The 18,599-nt window shown below is 38.1% G+C and overlaps 2 protein-coding genes across 2 annotated transcripts in view; both read left to right on the top strand.

Annotated features, from left to right (window-relative positions):
• Window positions 1–5,155, top strand: part of LOC148737030 (uncharacterized) — a 33,696-nt gene extending 28,541 nt beyond the window's left edge. The window contains exon 8 of the mRNA XM_088749242.1: window positions 4,127–5,155. Within this exon, the coding sequence (XP_088605368.1) occupies window positions 4,127–4,485 (359 nt within the window). The 3' untranslated portion in view covers window positions 4,486–5,155. The remainder of the gene's footprint in view (window positions 1–4,126) is intronic.
• A 495-nt stretch (window positions 5,156–5,650) lies between these two features.
• Window positions 5,651–18,599, top strand: part of LOC111346230 (uncharacterized) — a 54,231-nt gene continuing 41,282 nt past the window's right edge. The window contains exons 1-8 of the mRNA XM_088747095.1: window positions 5,651–5,908; window positions 9,304–9,569; window positions 10,050–10,164; window positions 10,979–11,101; window positions 12,731–12,853; window positions 14,273–14,395; window positions 14,531–14,653; window positions 15,293–15,415. Of these exons, the coding sequence (XP_088603221.1) occupies window positions 5,818–5,908; window positions 9,304–9,569; window positions 10,050–10,164; window positions 10,979–11,101; window positions 12,731–12,853; window positions 14,273–14,395; window positions 14,531–14,653; window positions 15,293–15,415 (1,087 nt within the window). The 5' untranslated portion in view covers window positions 5,651–5,817. The remainder of the gene's footprint in view (window positions 5,909–9,303; window positions 9,570–10,049; window positions 10,165–10,978; window positions 11,102–12,730; window positions 12,854–14,272; window positions 14,396–14,530; window positions 14,654–15,292; window positions 15,416–18,599) is intronic.

The following is an 18,599-nucleotide window of genomic DNA, read 5'->3' on the forward strand; positions in this document are numbered from 1 at the left end:
GACGGTTAAATTTTACGTCATTTGACAGTTGATGATTAATTTTTTGCAATTTTGTTTATCAAACAAACTAAACGCACGAACTTAGCTGTAAATTTTCATAATGACACGTTTGTAAAGAACTGTTAATTCATGACACCTTTTATTGATAAATAACTAACGTTTTACAACACCGGAAGTGTTTCCAAACCAGAAGCCATTTCTGTCGCTAACCAGTTTTACTTACGAATAGAAGTTAAAGGTCTTCCATAAATGTATTTTTTGATATATCAAAAATTTTATTATAAGAAATAGAACTTGAACCTAATCATGGGAGTCGCATAGTTCTTAATTAAGGATATCTGAGACATTTGACGGCTAACATTGGTTTGCTTATTTGGCAGCTGACGGTAAAAATATTGCGGTTTTGGTCATGACGCACGGGCCGAATGCGGCGTGGTCCGTGCTACAATTCGTGACCATAAGCCAAATATCTTCCGGTCTAGCCTGATCAAACATGATTAACCACCTCAAAAATTTGGTTTCACACTAAAAGGAGGCGATGCACGAGCGCACACTGAACAATCACGATAAAGATCCTGCAGGAAAAACTTTTTCCTTTGTTTTTTTCGTGTCAGAACAAGAAACCCACAGCTCAATTAACCCGTCCGACCCTGCACACGTCAGCTTTCACTATGATTTTTAATGGGGATACGCGCGCCATTATACATATGTGAAAAAAAGAACTTGCTGCGTGTTTATAAAAGATCATATCTAAAAATTAAACTATATACTCTAAATCCTTAAACATCAACAACATAAACATAAACAACAATTCCGCCTTTTTTTCCTCAAAACCACTCTTGACCAGTTCCTGTCCCGTCTGAATATGTTTTAGATAGGTATGCTGACGATTGATTAAGGTTTATCTGGCTCAAGGTGTGTTTACGAGGCGACGCAAACATCAATATCTTTCTTATTTAAATGATCTTCGAGTGTACAGTCGCTCTAAACTGCTTCTTTGTTTTAGTTGGGCTACAAATGTTCGTAAATAAAAATTTTGAAACAGCAAACTCGCATTTCGGGCTTTACTGACTTGGTGTAGATGAGGTCGATTGTCTGGTGTTCAAAATCAAGCAGCGGTCTCGTTGTATAGGCTTAGCCGTGGTGTTTGGCAGTACTGTCTCTCTGAGTGATGACCACTGGCATGATATCCAATCTATAAGTATATCGCGGTTGATTGTTAATTAGTTTAGTTTAGTTTATTGAGATTTGCCACTGAAAAATACAATTTACAAGTAAATACATGAACAGAGACACGCAATAAATAAACAAAAATATATTGGCAGGACTACAGGGCGAGCCCCAATTGACATTTGTCCCCTTACATAATACAAAGAATAGAAAAATATAGGTTACATATGCACTTATATACTTTGTCTATAGAATAAAATAATTTGCCGACCAACTGCGACACTTAGTTAGGGTAGAGTATAAAGCATGAGCTTTTCTGTATAAAACCGCTTAACTAAGGCTTTAAAGTCATGTAAAGAGCTCGCTTGCTTAATGTTGCTCAGTAAATCGTTCCATAATTTCATTGTGCGAGGAAAGAAAGAGTTTGTAAAATACCGCTGAGTATGAGTAAATAAAGGGCGGATGTTTGCAGGATGATGACGCCGGGTTGCGTATGTATGGTTAGCAGGAGGCAGAAGATGGTCAAAGCTAGCGTTGATAAGACCTGACCTAATTTTGTATAAAATGACAAGATCATGGACTTCTCTTTCAGTCTCGCAGTGTAGCTGGCTTTCCAATCTGGGTGGTTTAGTTTAAATCCAATAGCACGTCATTGTATATTTTCGATTAGCCTACGATGCTTTGCTGTGTAAGGAGACCATACAGAGGATACGTACTCCATGATTGGGCGAACTAACGCGGTGTACATCATTTTCCTAGTTGATACGTTAACAATGTCTCTACCGCAGACACGCTTTACAAGACCAAGAGCTTTGTTGCACTTCGCACATATCTCTTCGATGTGCGTCGTCCATGATAGTGGAGTAGTAACAGTCACGCCTAAATTGGTGTCAGGAGGCGAGTTTAAGGTCTGGCCGTCTAAATGGCATGTATGCTTCTCTCTTTGGCGCGAGGCTCTCTTTGCCATGAGTAGAACTTTACATTTGTTTGTGCTGAAAGACATACCGTTGTCGTCACACCAAGTTTTGGAGTTGTCCAAGTCAGCTTGCAGCAGGGAGGCAAATCTATTGGAAACAATAGCGCGATTTAGCTTGCTATCGTCCGCAAAGCGGCCAAGTTTACTACTGTGGGTAATGGAGCACGACATGTCATTAATGAAGAGCAGAAATAAAAGCGGACCCAAGATGGAGCCCTGGGGTACTCCTGATGTGACCGGGAGCCAGTCTGAGGATATGCCTTTAACAACAACTCCTTGGTATCTGTCAGAAACATAGCTTGAGAACCACAACAAAACTGGACCGGACATACCACGGAGCTGAAGCTTCGAGAGGAGTAGCCTGTGTGGAACCTTATGAAATTCCTTTCATAGGCAAAAATGGATTACGTCCACTTCTTGGCCATTGGCTAGTTTGTATAAAATATCGTGATACACCTCAAAGAGTTGCGTTTCTGTGGATTATCTTGGCTGGAAGCCATGCTGGAGTTGGTGAAGAAAATACGATAAATGAGGGTAGCAGTGATTAAACACGCATCCTTCCATAACTTTGGAGACAATGCATAAAAGAGAAATTGGCGTGTAATTCTCCGTTAGGGTAGGATTGCCCTTTTTAAAGACGGGTGCAATGTTCGCGCGCTTCCATTTTACTGGAAAAGAGCCCGTAGACAGCGAGATGTTGAAGAGCCTGCATAATAAAGGGGCAATTTCAGCAGCAGTATGTTTTAGGAGTGAACCGGGGATGTCATCTGGTCCACCGGCCTTACTTGGATTAATATTCGACAAAGCCTCCATCACTTCAGCAACTATAAGGATAACATTTTTTTGGAATGTCGTTTAGAAAACGAACTAAACACGAATATGTCTGTAGATGTTCATGATAACGCGTTTGTAAAGAACTGTTAATTTAGGACACCTTTTAATTTATAACTGACCTACGTTTTACGACACCATAAGTGTTTCTAAACCGGAAGTCAGCTCTGTCGCCAACCAGTTTTACTTGCGAATAGAAGTTAAAAGAACTTACATAAATGTATTTTTGGGATTATCAAAAATTTTATTCATAAAAAATGGAACTTGATCTCAATTAAGGCAATCGTATGATTCTTATTTAAGGATATTTGAGACATTTGACGGCAAATATTGGCCTGCTTATTTGACGGTTGACAACAACATATTGCGATTTTGACAGTTGACGGCTAATATTTTGGCAATTTGACGGTTAACCCAATTGAGATCCTCATATAGGTCATATTTACTTTAAAGACGAGTCAAGGTAGCGGTACCGGTGTTGGCGGGAGAACAGAAATTATTTGGCTCAAGGTTGTGACGGACGGACCGAATGTAGTACGTTCCGTACCTCGTAACCGAAAGCCAAATATTTTCCCGTCCAGCCCGGCCAAATTTGATTAACAAGCATCTTATCATATGACCACTTCGAAAGTTTGCTTTCAACCTAAATAGGACGGGGTGCAAGAGCGCACGCTGAACAATCACAATAAAGATCCTAGAGGAAAATATTGTCGTTTGTTTTTTTCGTGTCAGAAGAAGAAACTCGCCGTTCATTAACTCGTCCGACCTTACACACGTCAGCTTTTAATTTGACGGTTTTTAATGCGATTACACGCGTGTGGCCGTACGGGTCAAATTATCATCAGGCCTAAACCTGCAATTTAACATTAGGTAACGCGTTAAATCAATTCATAGTATCTTGGACAGAGGAAGTAAGACAAAACAGTTTATACAACTAGGTATTACAGATGCTATATACAAATATTAAACCGCCTGGATAGCGGCTGAATTAAAATGCATTACGTAAGGTTTGGCCAAACTGATATGGGTTTACTGAAGCGGTTTACAATACTAGTAAAATATTCCAAAAATCGAATGGGTTAGCATCCCATTTAAATATAGTTTCGCTTCTGTTTACGAAAATCTTAAAATATATTCATTGTATTTCAGGTGGTGGTGGTGGCGGGTTTTACTCCAGTGGAAGAAGTGGAAAGAATTTTAATGGAACCAAAGGATGGGGTGGAGAAGGTGGTAAGGGATTTATTCAGGGAGGGGTGGGTGGAAGAGCCAGGTTTAAAGATATCGATGGTGGGTTTGGTGGAGGTGGTGGAGCTTATGGGTTTGGAGCAGGAGGAGGAATAGGTGGAGGAGGAGGAGGAGGAGGATACTCAGGGGGAAGCAGTGGAAATAGTGGTGATGACACCTGTGGGAGTGGGGGAGGCTCTTACAACGATGGAAACAACCAGGACAATGAATGTTGTTACAACAACGCTGGTCATGGTCAAGTAACTATTACGTTCCTGGAGTAAATAAAACGTTTATCTAATATGATAACGGCACTTAGAATTGAGCATTCATTGATTAGCATTCTAATCGACTGATAGCACTCAGTTAAAGCGCCAAATAAAGTGTAACTGTTTAATTTTTAACCTTCTGTGAAACCCAAAAGTCACGCATCTTGTTTTTCATTTGGTTTACTTTTATCCATCATTTCTTTCGATCATCTATTATATTAACTGAGCTCGGTACTTTTTTTATCGTTGAAAAGTACAAATAGGGTTCTAAAACTTGAGATAATGAAGAAAAATTTTTTTTCAGAAGTTGCACTCGTTATACTTTTTCACCAGGGTCTTAAGGAAAGGTCACAATATCTCACAGACCAATTATCACACTGTACAACCTAAAACGATGAGAAATAATTCCAGATGTTCATATCTTCTGGAAGCCTAGGATTGAGTTTTGCGTGTTCCTTCAAATCAATCCCTTGATACGAATCTTCACTGACCTTCTTTTACCGATGTTCAGTGAGACCAGTGAAGATTTTGAGATCAAGCAGTAAAGACGCCTATTACACTGTAAAAGTCTGGAATCAGTATGGCTTTTCGAACGCAGCACTATTCTTAACATTGAGAATGTGTTGTCAAATGATGAAGACTAAACATGAGGGGTAAATGACACGCACGATTTTGTCAAAGTTGAGATCCCTCCCGGGCCACATTGCGTGACGTTCCAGAACTTTTTCTTTATTGAATGTTTAAATAATCATTCTGAAACAACAGTCCTCACCCCCAAATGCCAAGTGAATGGGAAAACAAAAAACGCAGTAGTCATTTAATGCGTTTTTATTTAAGGAGCTTATAAAATTTTGGAATTGTTTTGACATAGAATACAAAAGGCTTAGTTTAGTCAAAATCCTCTATGGTTAAGACTTTACTTCCCCGAGGGAAGTTAATGAGTGATAGTACAAATAATCATCATAACAATTAGTATCTCTAGCTTTTTCTTCTCTTCAGTTTTCAACGTTCTTTCATTTCGTTTCGATTAATGTTTCAGAGAGATTTCTCTCTCAAAAATCTACAAAACAAGAGGCTTGTAATGGGCATTTTTCATGCACCAATGACGTTTGAAGAAAGTAGTAAAGAGGAGCAGTTCAGGAACTTATTATCCCGCCCAATTTGAATTAATAATAAATGACGGTAGAAACTAAACTTAGACGTTTTGGCTCTACAAGAACCTAGCAGTGCCAGAGATGGGCAACTGATGGTTGCTGTATTTATCTCACTTTACTGAAAAGATTTTTGTAAAGCGAACCACTCTGATGGTGGGTTAAAAACGCTTTATTTTTTGACAAGAATCTGAAGATGGCCCGCCGTCGCTGCCCGATGCTCTCTTTCATATTTATTCTTGTTTTGTTTGGAGGCTGGTGCTACACCTTAACAGTTGCAAACCATGGTGAGTTAACTTTGAATTTTTTTTGTGTGGGTTGGATGAAAATGTAGACTCTGGCAACTCCTGAAGTATTGCAAACCTGGAGTTACGGGAAAGCAAGGGCCCAAGGAGTAGGGACCAAAAATTATGCACTTTTCAAGGGTTTGAAAATCCTAATTTACCACAACGAGAGGGATCCGAAGTAAAAACTGACATGACCATCTCGGAAAAGCTTCAGTGGAAAGAAATTTAGTATTTTGTCAACAAGAGTAGCTAATTAAAAATGAGGAAGAAGGAAACTACCGTGACGATTTCACAAAGTGCTTAAAAATTTAGAAACTTTCTAGACCAGTTGTAACATAATCGATGGTGTGTGTGTGAACTTAATCTGGGTCATTTTGGCTCTAAGTTTTCGGCGACGTTTCCTAAGTTTCAAATTTTTACAAGAATTCATTCAGATCAATTTAATCGTTAAACAATCATAAATAAGTAATAAAAGCTATCTTTCGGAGGGGAAAGAAATACTTTTGCAATAATGGATGGCAATGAATAGGAGACACTCAGACCTTTGTAACTTGATGAGAGAAAATCAAATGGAGGAATTCTGTTTAAAAGGTTTTTGTTGCTCAAGAGTTATATTTTGCAATTTCTATTAAAGTCTCTAAACCCATTAGATTGGTAAAAATGAATCAAGGTGTTAGCTATAACAAACGTAATGAGTATGAAAACTTTGAGAACCACTTCATATCGTCGTAGCTTTTAATTAACTATAGGTGGTTTAAGAGCGTTTGAATTCAGCTCTTTCTCTATGCATCAAAACAACAGAGCATTAATTCAAATCATTTTATGAAGAAGAAACAAAGATATCTCTAAAAATGCGGAAAATAAGGAAAAACGTCTCGATTCTCATGGTTTTTAATGGAAACAACTACGCATGATTTTTGATCGATGAGCAAAACCCCCAGTAATATCTTCCTTCATTTACGCTTGAATCTTCAACTTTCGAGAGAACGAGATCTTCATCAAGCGAGTATGAAAATTCTTTTTTCTCCGTTATCGTTTCCTTCATTTGAGAAATACCCTATATCTAAGCAATGTCTTTGCTTGTTGAAACTTTAGGCACCTGTTTCGAACAGACTATACATTGAAAATTTTAAAATGGGATTTAGTCCACAGCGAAAAATTATATTGCAAAGAGAAACTTAATCAGTAGTATTGTAGAGACGTTTGTCTCCGTATTATGCCCCCCGGGTGGTATTGCGAAAACTTAGACGCACTATGTTGATATGCTATTAACTACTTAGCGTAGCCAAGGAAACAAAAGAACTCCTGCAGGGTTAGGTAGGCCCGTGAGCGGTCCTTCAGAAAGAAAATATTGCCTAAACTAACTCAGCATATAGTGACTCATTTGAAAATAATTCACCACATTTAGAAAGGAAGTCAAGAACATAAGATGTGCGGAATTTCAAATAAAAAGGGAAAAAGAAAAAAGTCGTTGAAGGAAGGTTACGATTAGTTTCAATCAAAACATAGTTTCTTCCTTGTTACGAAAACACTTTTAGTAGCAAGATTTTCACGTCTGTATTTCATGTAAGTCGACGCGATCCCAGTACAAGAATTGTAAGAATCTCATCCACTTAATTCTTTTTTCAGAGACGCATATGTTTTTCATAAAGAAAAAACCCAACATTTCCTGATAACGTCGATGGAAAAACACATCGATTATTTATGGCTTTTGACTAGGTTTAAGCAGACACCTGGTAAAAATGGGTGAACATTTATAATATTTATTTCTTATTCAATTAATGCCATCTGAATTATCTTTATACCCTCAGAACATCAAGGAAATAATAGAAAAACTGCCTTTTCGTCCTCAGTTCGATAGCCTCTCTTGGAGCAGAGGAACCTTAGGTGCAATCTATGCAATAGCTTACGAGCAGAACATTCCAGCATTTCTTGAAATGAATTAGCCTGTAAAGGAGACTAAGCATGGAAACAAAGGATTTATAGCCGATGTGGAATAATTCTTTTTTATTCCTTAAATATCTGCATATAACAAATAAAAGAAAGAAGCTTTGAACAATGGGCCAGTAATGAATTGACTTGGATATCTTTGAAGTTGGAAAAACGTTCAATATCAAGAAAATGGGAACTAATATTGCTTGGTTTTTTTTTCAGTAAGCTTGGCACCAGCACTTTAGCTCAAGTCAGTAAAATAACTAGGGTTACGTTTGTCACAAATAGTTTTATTCAGCGAATACAGGCTCTTTTCTGTGGCTGTTTATATTTGGGAAGGATGATTCAAATTGGGAAAGAATTTCTTACACATTTTTCTTTTGTTCAAATCTAGTTGAGGAAGGTTACAATGAATAGGGTATGAGGTCATAAGTAAAGCAAAAAGAGATGGTTTTCTAAACTTCTATGTACCTTGACATTATTCTTTACATTTATTGTTTTGATTTTCAACTTGGGATAAAGTTTCAGAGATCATCTAAGTAAGCACATTTTGGGGGCATAACACGATACATTATTCACTATCTTTATGGCAAAAATTCAAATTTTGACCTTTTAATAATTAATTAAAATACATGGTGAAATATTCACAGAAATGAAGATACCATTTCGGGGTACTAACATATTTTTAGAAAGCTCCGTCAGCTTAGCTTGTCGAAAGCTTTTTCTTCTCCACTATTTTTTTCTGTGCCCTACCACCCAGATTCGTTTTCGAAACATTCTACTTTTATAATTTGCGGTGAAAACAATAGCAATTATAAAAGTTTTAAATTAGAAAGAAAAATTTCTGTTTATCTTAGCTTCTGCAAAGTCTTTTATTTTATCCTCTTTTTCCTGAGTCACATCAACTCAAATTCGTTTTTGCTCGAAAACGTTTTACGTTTTGAAACTTTTAATCCACAAAAAGAACGCATGAAAACGCATATGAAAACGGAGCGAAATAAAAAATTGCAACCGTTTCTTTAATTTTTTTTCCTCCAAAAAAAAAAAGATATAACCTCTTGTACCGGTATATGGCGGAATTGTTACAATTCTATTTTGCTGGTGTTAACGGGTTAAAGAATATTACAGAAGGTAAACAAAATAAATAGTCTGGCCCCTAAGTGGTTCAGTATATTTCGACCGAAGGCTAACCATAGGGAGACGATGCGATAAACTATTCAAATTTTTAAGCAGATGGATTTCATATCCGAGTGGATAGAAGTTTTAGCCCATCAATTGATAACCATGAAAATTGTCAAATCCCTAAGACCAAACAGTTTTCTCTAAATAATGGTGTTACTAAACATTACTTAATCATATTCTATTCTAGTCCTGTGTTTTTTTGAGATTTGTTTTTTTTCGTCAACCTACGCGAGACGTTTTGGAGCCCTAACAAAAGCTTTCCTCTAATGTCTGATTGATAGATAGCTGTCGGCGTCTCAAGTTCTTACAACAGAAAGATGGATATGGATTGGTGGGCCACGTCTTTAAAAACATTTTATTACCAGTCGGAATGCACATATATAGTCACTGCAGAAATTGGTGCACTATGGAAGACAGATGTAAATCGATCAACATGGGACCCGCAGGAGAAAAAGATAAAGTTTTGTGTCAATTGAGTGACTCGGACCACTTGCAACATCCAAATGATCTGAAACCGATGGCAGGTCTCATGTATAGGGGCACGGAGGTGAGAGTCTTATTTTTATCTTATTTTAGTTTTTGTTTAGGAGTTTGCTGCTGTTTGTAAGCCTTGTGTACCTTTTAATAGAGTTTCCTCGTTCTTCCGTGAGTCTTCGGCAACTCAGAGGCAATTTTATCTCAAAACCCTTTTAAGTGAAGCCTGAGAACACCTGAATCGGCTAAAAATGAAAAAGAGATGAATTAATTGAAAAAAATATAGTTCCTGTATAACGCGCGTTCTGATTGGTTGAGACAGTATATCTTATCAGAGTATCAAGAAGTTTATCCCCCTTCACTTCTTTTGTTCTCTAGCCGCTTACGTCGTCCTTTACAACAGAACAGAGCAAAGTCGAAGCTTTTTTATTTGTTACATAAAAAAAGAAGAACTCCAAGCATGCCCCTTATGGATAAAAAGTATAAATTGCTCGCATGAATAGCATTTCCGTTATTTTATGAAAAAAAAAGGCTTAATATTTTTCCCCATTAGAACAAGTGTTGTTTCAACATGTGCTACAAGAATGCAACATGCTTGGTTGGATTTACGGACAAGGGATACAAGTGTGTGTGTCCACCTGGTTACACGGGAGACCACTGTGAAAAAGGTAAGAGTTACTTTGCACGTGCGCTCTAATAATCATGTTAATTGCTACAATTATGCGTCTCTTTTGCATCCTTTTACCATGGTCTCGTATTCTTCCACATGTGTTCTAATGACTTACGAGTCATTTATTATCCAACTGTGCTTCTTAGAGTACAAATAACGCTGAAGACAGGTTTTCTCTCATTGCGCAAGTGACGAATTGGATTCAGGTTACAAACAAAAATGGTGAAAAATTAAAGTTATCCTTCTAAAGATGAAGAGTTGGAATGGCTGGCGAATATTTATCCGTTTTATTAGATAAAGGAAAGAAAGAAAAGCAGTTAGACGACATTGAAATTTCATCATCAATTGAGGAAAACAGACAACGCGCTGATTGCGTTCCGCTTTGCAGTCCCCGTAAATAGATATCTGCGAAATTCACCCGCACTGAATACACAATTTGGCGCGTTGGATAATAAATCTCATATTAAGTGTTTTGAGGCGTAGTTGTTTGTATTTTAACTTGCCCTACGTTTTCGTCAAAATACTGCACACTTCGTAAAAATACTCAACGATAATACACAACAAAACTTTTATTAGGATCTATGTATCAAACTTTGTATCCGTTCCCCCTGAAAACAACGTGATCCTTCCAATCTCCCCTCCCCCTTCCGATAAAAGATGACTGCTCCCCAAACATCATTCTGCGTGATGCACTTTCAGTGAGCTTTCAGTCCTGTCCAATATCACAGCTCATCCAATTAGAACATACCTACAAAAGCTTTTATCAACTCTTTTAAAATTTAATAATTTACGGAAAGAATTTGTTTGTACAGATGTAAACGAGTGTTCCACCAAAACCCACAACTGTGATGTCAACGCTGAGTGCAACAATACCGAAGGTTCTTTCAATTGCATCTGCAAGGTTGGGTTTAATGGCGATGGCAAAAAATGCACAGGTAACTATGAAATCTGCCTAAATGAATTGCTCCAAGCATCGAAAACCGTTGGTTTATATTTGCCTAAATTTGACGAGCGTATCAAAAACATCAACGATTTTCAAAAGAAAGCTGTTTAAAGTAATTTACTGAGGAATCAGAGTCGGCTGCTAATGTGTCATTTATTACGCTTTGGACCCATCGCAGTGTTCATTTTATTACGTGTTTCGTCTAGGGTGCTACTACTGTTATGGAGAGCATGGTGTTACATAGTTGCTAAAAATAGAATCGAGGAGGTTTCTAGAACGTTTACTCATGCTGACTCATTAAGAGCTTTTAATGGAACTTTCTAGAACAGTTAGCCAGCATATTTTCGCCATGATGTAATAGTAGTGTAATGTTACTAAAAATAGCAGTATTACAGATCTCTAGAACATTCTGGAGCATACATACATTTTATTAAAAACATCACCATCTGGGGCTTTTCAGTCAACAATTACATAATTCAAATACTTGATACTATACATACAGAAAGATATATAAGGAGTCGCGATATGTTAAAGTTAGAGACCTTTTCCAGTGAGTTAGTGTTGCTACAAGGAGCCGAGATGACAGAGAGCCGGATAGAGTTGTTAGAATTATTTACTGGAATCGTCAGCCGTGTAGAAGGCTGCCTTGGAAAAGTGTTGTGGATATTGATAAGCGACAAGGATCTTTAAAGATAACCGTGAGTTCTGCAGTAGTGCACTGAGATTAAAGCTATAGTATTTATAGAGGGCTTTAAGTTAAGAGGATAGTTATTCATATTAACTAAGATTTGGTAATACATAGACAGGAAAAAACGAACGATATAATATTATTGTATCAGTATTGTATTGTATTAGTTATTGGTATCGCTCCCTAGTTAGTACGTCAGTCAATAAAGTAGTTGAGTTAGTACGAGTTATATCTTTCCGGAGGTTGAGAAAATACCGTAACTCTACCTGTCATCGAATGATTTACGAGTCGTGGACGGACGACAAATTGTGTTCTTTTAGTTTTAGTTGCATTACATTATTTTTGTGTGAGGTTAAGTCAAGTTTACAAGTTTTTTTTTAACCACAGTTACATTTTCCTTCTGTAACCATTGCTAGCACCACATCATGCACGTCTCGCGTCTTAGAAGACGCGTGTCCTTTCTTGATGATGTATGTGCCTGTTAATTCATTTGATTTAGGATTGTTTACCTGCGGATTGGTCGTTTCAGTGTAAGTTAAATTATAAAGATTATTTGACGCAGGCGCTTTCAATGATATTTGACACACACCAAAAATGACAGTTTTACCTGTCGTTTATCATTTGACTCGCCTTACAGGCTTGTCAAAATACGGCACAACTCGTAAAAATACTCAGCGATACTACACAACAAAAGGTCATTATGATGTATGTATCACACTTTGTAGCCGCTCCCTTTAAATACCATGCGATCCTCCCAACCCCCTCCCTTCGATAAAAAATAAGTTGCCCCAAAAAATCATTGCACTTGGTGCACTTTCAGTGAGCTTTTAGTCCTGTTGAGTATCGCAGGTCTTCAAATCAGAACATACCTGTAAAAGCTTATATAATTTTTTTTTAAATTTCATTATTAACGGAAAGATATTATTCCTGCAGATGTAGACGAGTGCAACAACAATACCCACAACTGCGACGTTAATGCCAAGTGCAACAATACCGAAGGCTCTTTCAACTGCAGCTGCAAGGTTGGGTTTAATGGCGATGGCAAGAAATGCGCAGGTAACTATGAAATGTGTCCACTTATTCCAGGCATCGAAATCAGTTTGTTTTTATTTGCCTAAACTTGACGAGCGTATCAAGAACATCGACGATTTTCATAAGAAAGCTGTGTATGGTAATGTAGAGATATGAGTCGGCTGCAAATGTGTCATTTATCACGCTTTGCATCCATCGCAGTGTTCATTCCACTACGCTTTTCATGTCTAGGGTGCTACTACTGTTATGGAGAGCGTGGTGTTACATAGTTGCTAAAAATAGAATCGAGGAAGTTTTTGAGAACGTTTAGTCACACTGACTCATTAAGAACTTTTAATGGAACTTTCTAGAACAGTTAGCCAGAATATTTTCGCCATGATGTAATAGTAGTGTAATGTTACTAAAAATAGCAGTATTACAGATCTCTAGAATATTCTGGAACTCTTTTAGAAGATATATACATACATATGTATGTCTGTAGGCATGTATGTATCTTTTAAAATCCCCTGATGGGCGGGAAACTACGAAACAGGTCTGCAGGGATGTATATGTAGTTATTTTTTTTCTGCCTACTACACATTATACCCGCTCTACTATTTGTATCGAGCACTGTTTCACGGACACCAAGTTTAAACTCACTACATACATACATACAAACATACATACATACATACATACCTTCATACGTACATACATATATACATACATAGAGACATTTTATTGAACGCATTCCCATCTGGGGCTTTCTAGTGAACAATTACATAATTTACATTTACCGTTGTCGTCGTGGACGAAAAATTGTGTTCTTTTAGTTTTAGTTGCATTACATTATTTTTGTGTGGAGTTATGTCAAGTTTACAGTTTTTTTTAATCACAGTTACATTTTCATTCCGTAATCATTGCTAGCATCACGTCACGCACGTCTCGCGCCCTTTTTTTGTCTTAGAAGACGCGTGTCCTTTCTTGATGATGTGCCTGTTAATCAATTTGATTTAAAATTGTTTACCTGCGGATTGGTCATGTCAGTGTAAATTAAATGATAAAGATCATTTGACGCGGGCGCTTTCAGTGATATTTGACACGCACACCAATTACAAGACAGTTTTCAGGGTCGTTTATAATTTGACTCGCCTTACAGGCTTGTCAAAATACGGCACAACCCGTAAAAATACTCAGCGATACTACGCCACTAAACGTCAATTATGATATATGGATCACACTTTGTAGCCGTTTCCGCTGAAAACCATGGGATCCTCCCAACCTCTCCCCCCCCCCTTCGATAAAAAAATAAGTGGCCCCAAAACATCATTGCACCTGGTGCACTTTCAGTGAGCTTTCAGTCCTGTTGAATATCACAGGTCGTCCAATCGGAACATACCTGTTAAAGCTTATATAATTTTCTTTTTTAATTTCATTATTAACGGAAAGAATTTGTTCCTACAGATGTAGACGAGTGTACCACCAATACACACAACTGTGACGTCAACGCTGAGTGCAACAATACTGAAGGTTCTTTTAACTGCAGCTGCAAGGTCGGATTTAATGGCGATGGCAAAAAATGCACAGGTAACTATGAAATGTGTCCCCCTGTCCACATACTCATCTTTGAGTATCGCAGGTCTTCCAATCAGAACATACCTGTAAAAGCTTATATAATTTTTTTTAAATTTCATTATTAACGGAAAGATATTATTCCTGCAGATCTAGACGAGTGCAACAACAATACCCACAACTGCGACGTTAATGCCAAGTGCAACAATACCGAAGGTTCTTTCAACTGCAGCTGCAAGGTTGGGTTTAATGGCGATGGCAAAAAATGCACAGGTAACTATGAAATGTGTCCACCTGTTCTAAGCGTCGAGATGAGTTTGTTTATATTTGCCTAAACTTGACGAGCGTATGAAGGACCTCGACGATTTTCATAAGAAAGCTGTGTATGGTAGTGTAGCGGGATGATTCGGCTGTAAATGTATCATTCATTACGATTTGCATACATCGCAGTGTTCATTTTATCACGCGTTTCATGTTTCGAATGCTACCACCTGTCATCAGACGATCTTACAAGTGGTGGAAGACAAATTGTGTTGGTTTAGTTTTGGTTGTATTACACTATTTGTATCTGGAGTTTAGTCAACTTTACAATGTTTTTTAAGCACAGTTATAATTTCATTCTACAACCATTCTTAGCATCACGTCACGCACGTCTCGCGTCCTCTTTTGCATTAGAAGACCCGTGTCCTTCTTGATGTGTCTGTTAATTAATTTGATTTCAGCCTGTTTATTTTTGGATTGGTTGTTTATGTCAATTCAATGATAAACATTATTTGACGTGGACGCTTTCAGTAATATTTCAATAATGTAAAAATTGGCATGTCACAGGTTAAAAACGATCAGATGAATTCTTGAATATGCTTTTATGATTTGTCATTATTTGTTTTGAACGGAAAGCATTTGTTTCTTCAGATATAAACGAATGTGCCACCGATTCCCACAACTGTGGTGTCCATGCTCACTGTAATAATACCGAGGGTTCCTTCAATTGCAGCTGCAAAGAAGGGTTTAATGGCGATGGCAAGAACTGTACAGGTAACCATGACATTCGTCTATCTAAAGTTTACCCAACATAGAACACAGTAGATTCATAATCCTTATCTGTTTGTATTAGCCTAAACATGACGAGAGCTTGTCTTTTGCTCTCCAAGCACCGTGTATCCATATCGCGATAATTTGCAATAAGACAGACGGGTCCTACTTCTGTGAATGGAAAACCGAGTTTAAATTCATGAAGTGTGAAAAATTATCCGCTCTTTCATTGGAGAAAGTCCTATCCATAATTGAATTATTTCAAAGAAATAAATCAATAATTCAGTGTAATGTAAGCGTAATGAGTAGTATGTCGCTCGCACCAATCAGATTGCCACATTTTTCATGTGTCACAAACCAATCATATTGTTGTGGTGTTGACCTTTTTCATGCGGTATTACATAGAAAAACAACTCGCGTTGCTGTGTTGCGGTGATCTCAAGTCTTACAGTGCACGATAAATGTCATATCAAACCGACGATTTTCGTTGAAATAAACCTTTTCCGAGTTGCAGTTTATTCTTTAACTCTTTCAAAGCTAGATTTTGATAAACAGATGGTTAAACAGCCTGCAGAGCGAGCGTAATTTTGGCGAGTGAGTGCTCAGTATTTTTTCAGCGAAAACTGACCACCGTCTCAGACTCTAATGGAAGCAGAAGGCTGGGATGAGAAAGTAATTTGGATTAAAGGTGCAGGTGACGGTCAAAAATAAAGAGAGGGGCTGGGGTGGGGAAGTGAGTATTACGCCTGTCCGAACTTATCTTTGTTTTGCAATTTTGCTGATTGGTGCAATTTTGCTCTATCTGTCAATCACAAGCCAAATACGTCATTCGGACATTTCGCTCTTGCAGTAAAGAGAGGACATGATCATAGACTCTACAGATGACGTTGTAAGTTTCGATTCCGCTCTCAAGGAAGCATTTAATCTTTCGGAAATTAGCATGTATAGTGCGCAATAAGATCGGAATGAGCAGCAATTTATACACTGGTATCTTGAAAGGACCTGGGGGCCGTGTTGTCAACTGGCGTTGGGAAAAGCTCGATATTTGAGGTCTTAGTTTGCATTAATACAAGAGCCGTTGACGAAAATACTTTGCAAAAACAACAAATTTTAAAAAAGTGGGCTTTTCGACAATGGCTTTTACGGCCAAGATATTGTCATGGCGTTTTCGTTACCTGAATATTGTAGGTTGTTTGATCTAAAGAAGGCCCACCGAGGAGGGGTCACGGGCACCCTAGGACCCCCCTTGGCTACACCCTTGTAGAAATCCTGCAATCTGGTTAGTTCCGAGAGCGGGCAGTATTCTCCCCATCCGGCCCTCTCATAGAGGGCGGTATCCGTTTCGCTCGAGTCACTTTCCAGAACATCTCAAGCTCCGTTGCAGGTTTTCACAAATATATCTCATTCTGCCGGCCGGTCAGAGTTTTTGAGCAAAGACTTCGGTCACGACCTTTTGGCGATGAATAATATTCATTCTTTCTTCTCTCTTGCTCTCAAATGACTATGGTTTTTCTGCCAAAATTGATTTCGAAATAAATTTGGTGATATTAAATTTGTTTTTAAAACGATTGAAACGCTGCCTAAAAACAATTTGTTACAAAAAGTAACTCAGAAAGTTACAACGAGAGGTGGTTGCAATTACGTTAATGAATGCGACTCTCCTTCGTTAAGATCTGAATTCTTCAACACAATTTGTTCGTTTGTGAAACGTTGAGCGAAGTATTTGAGTTGTTCTCTAAATACACTTTCGCATATTCTTGCAAATCTTTAGAATTTGGACATTTGTACCGTAAATTTCTCATCAGAAACCGTAGGAATTTGATGAATAAAAGTCGCATTAAATCCCTAGGTCTAGCTGGAAAGAGTCTCACTGACTTTAGCTTTTTAGTCGAAGAAAGACAGATTTACACACACCATTGCAGATCAAAGGCTCTTAGAGTCAACTCGTGAATTGGATAAGCCAATGTAATTTGTGTCTTCAATAGAAATGGGAGTTTGATTTCCATACTAGGGTATGAATTGTTAGACTGGTAAATGAGCATTATGAGGAATATGATGTCAAACTAAATTAGGCCTCAAAGACAGGAAATATGGCCTGATTAGGATATAGTGCAAGACAATCACTGTTCCAGATTTTACTGTAAAGGTTTGTGGAATGAAAGTTCCGAAAGGGTGCTGTTTTGTTTATCATAAAACTATTGTTCCAATATTGAGCTCAGTATTTACTTGCGATGCAAGCATAGGGATAGGTATGTAAAAGCTTATGCGCTGCATGGAACGCACGGACATAAGGATAAGTCATCCGAATATTTAATTACGGCAGACGTGCTTGTTAGAGCTCCCACATTTTACGCGAATTTTATCATCTATTTATGCTCATGGCCTTTTCTTCAGGCATTAGTATCTTGCTATTGTGCCTAATGGTAACTGAGGCACAAAATGGATTGGATAAAACAAGATTCTACGTTGTTTCAGGCGGTTTTCCGCCAAAGACCAGACCGATCAGTGTGGAAGCCGAACTCACTCAACCGTCTGCTTTTGCATTTATTAAAATGCCTTCTCGGTCGCGGGCTATTGTCTCGCATTCGGATAAATCATGCATCGTGGAATATAAGCATGCATGCCTTACGCAAAGGTGTCTTGGAAGTCAAGTCAAATTCCCTCGCGAGCAGTTGTCGTTCTTGTTGTCGATCGACTGTCGTCATAGTTCGTCGCGCTACATTGATAACACAAAGACAAAGTACGGAAAGTCCAGGATTCCGTATTACTCTAATAGTACGGCGACTTACCAGCTGTTAATGGCCTGTGGCGACGTCCATCCACAACCGGGACCTACATTAACATCCACGAAACCAAAACCAAAATCATCCTCGATGCCAAAGTGTCCAGTTTGCGAGAAAACTGTACAGAGAAATCATAGACGCCTGGAATGTGAAAAATGCTTTGATTTAATTCATCTTCGTTGTGCTGGTGTAACAACTTTTAACCATGTGAAGGCAAACTTGCCCGGAAAGTGGATCTGTTGTAATTGTGCGCTATCAATGCTGCCTTTCCATGGTCAATGTGATCTAGACCAATCAGGCCCGTCTGAGGCCTGTTACGAAATGCAAGCTAATGATGAGATATTAGAGACATTGATCGATAAATCCAGCTCGCTGAAGTTGATGCACTTGAATACGCAAAGTAT

Source organism: Stylophora pistillata, chromosome 2 (genome assembly GCF_964205215.1).
Source record: "Stylophora pistillata chromosome 2, jaStyPist1.2, whole genome shotgun sequence".
NCBI classification, from domain to species: domain Eukaryota; kingdom Metazoa; phylum Cnidaria; class Anthozoa; order Scleractinia; family Pocilloporidae; genus Stylophora; species Stylophora pistillata.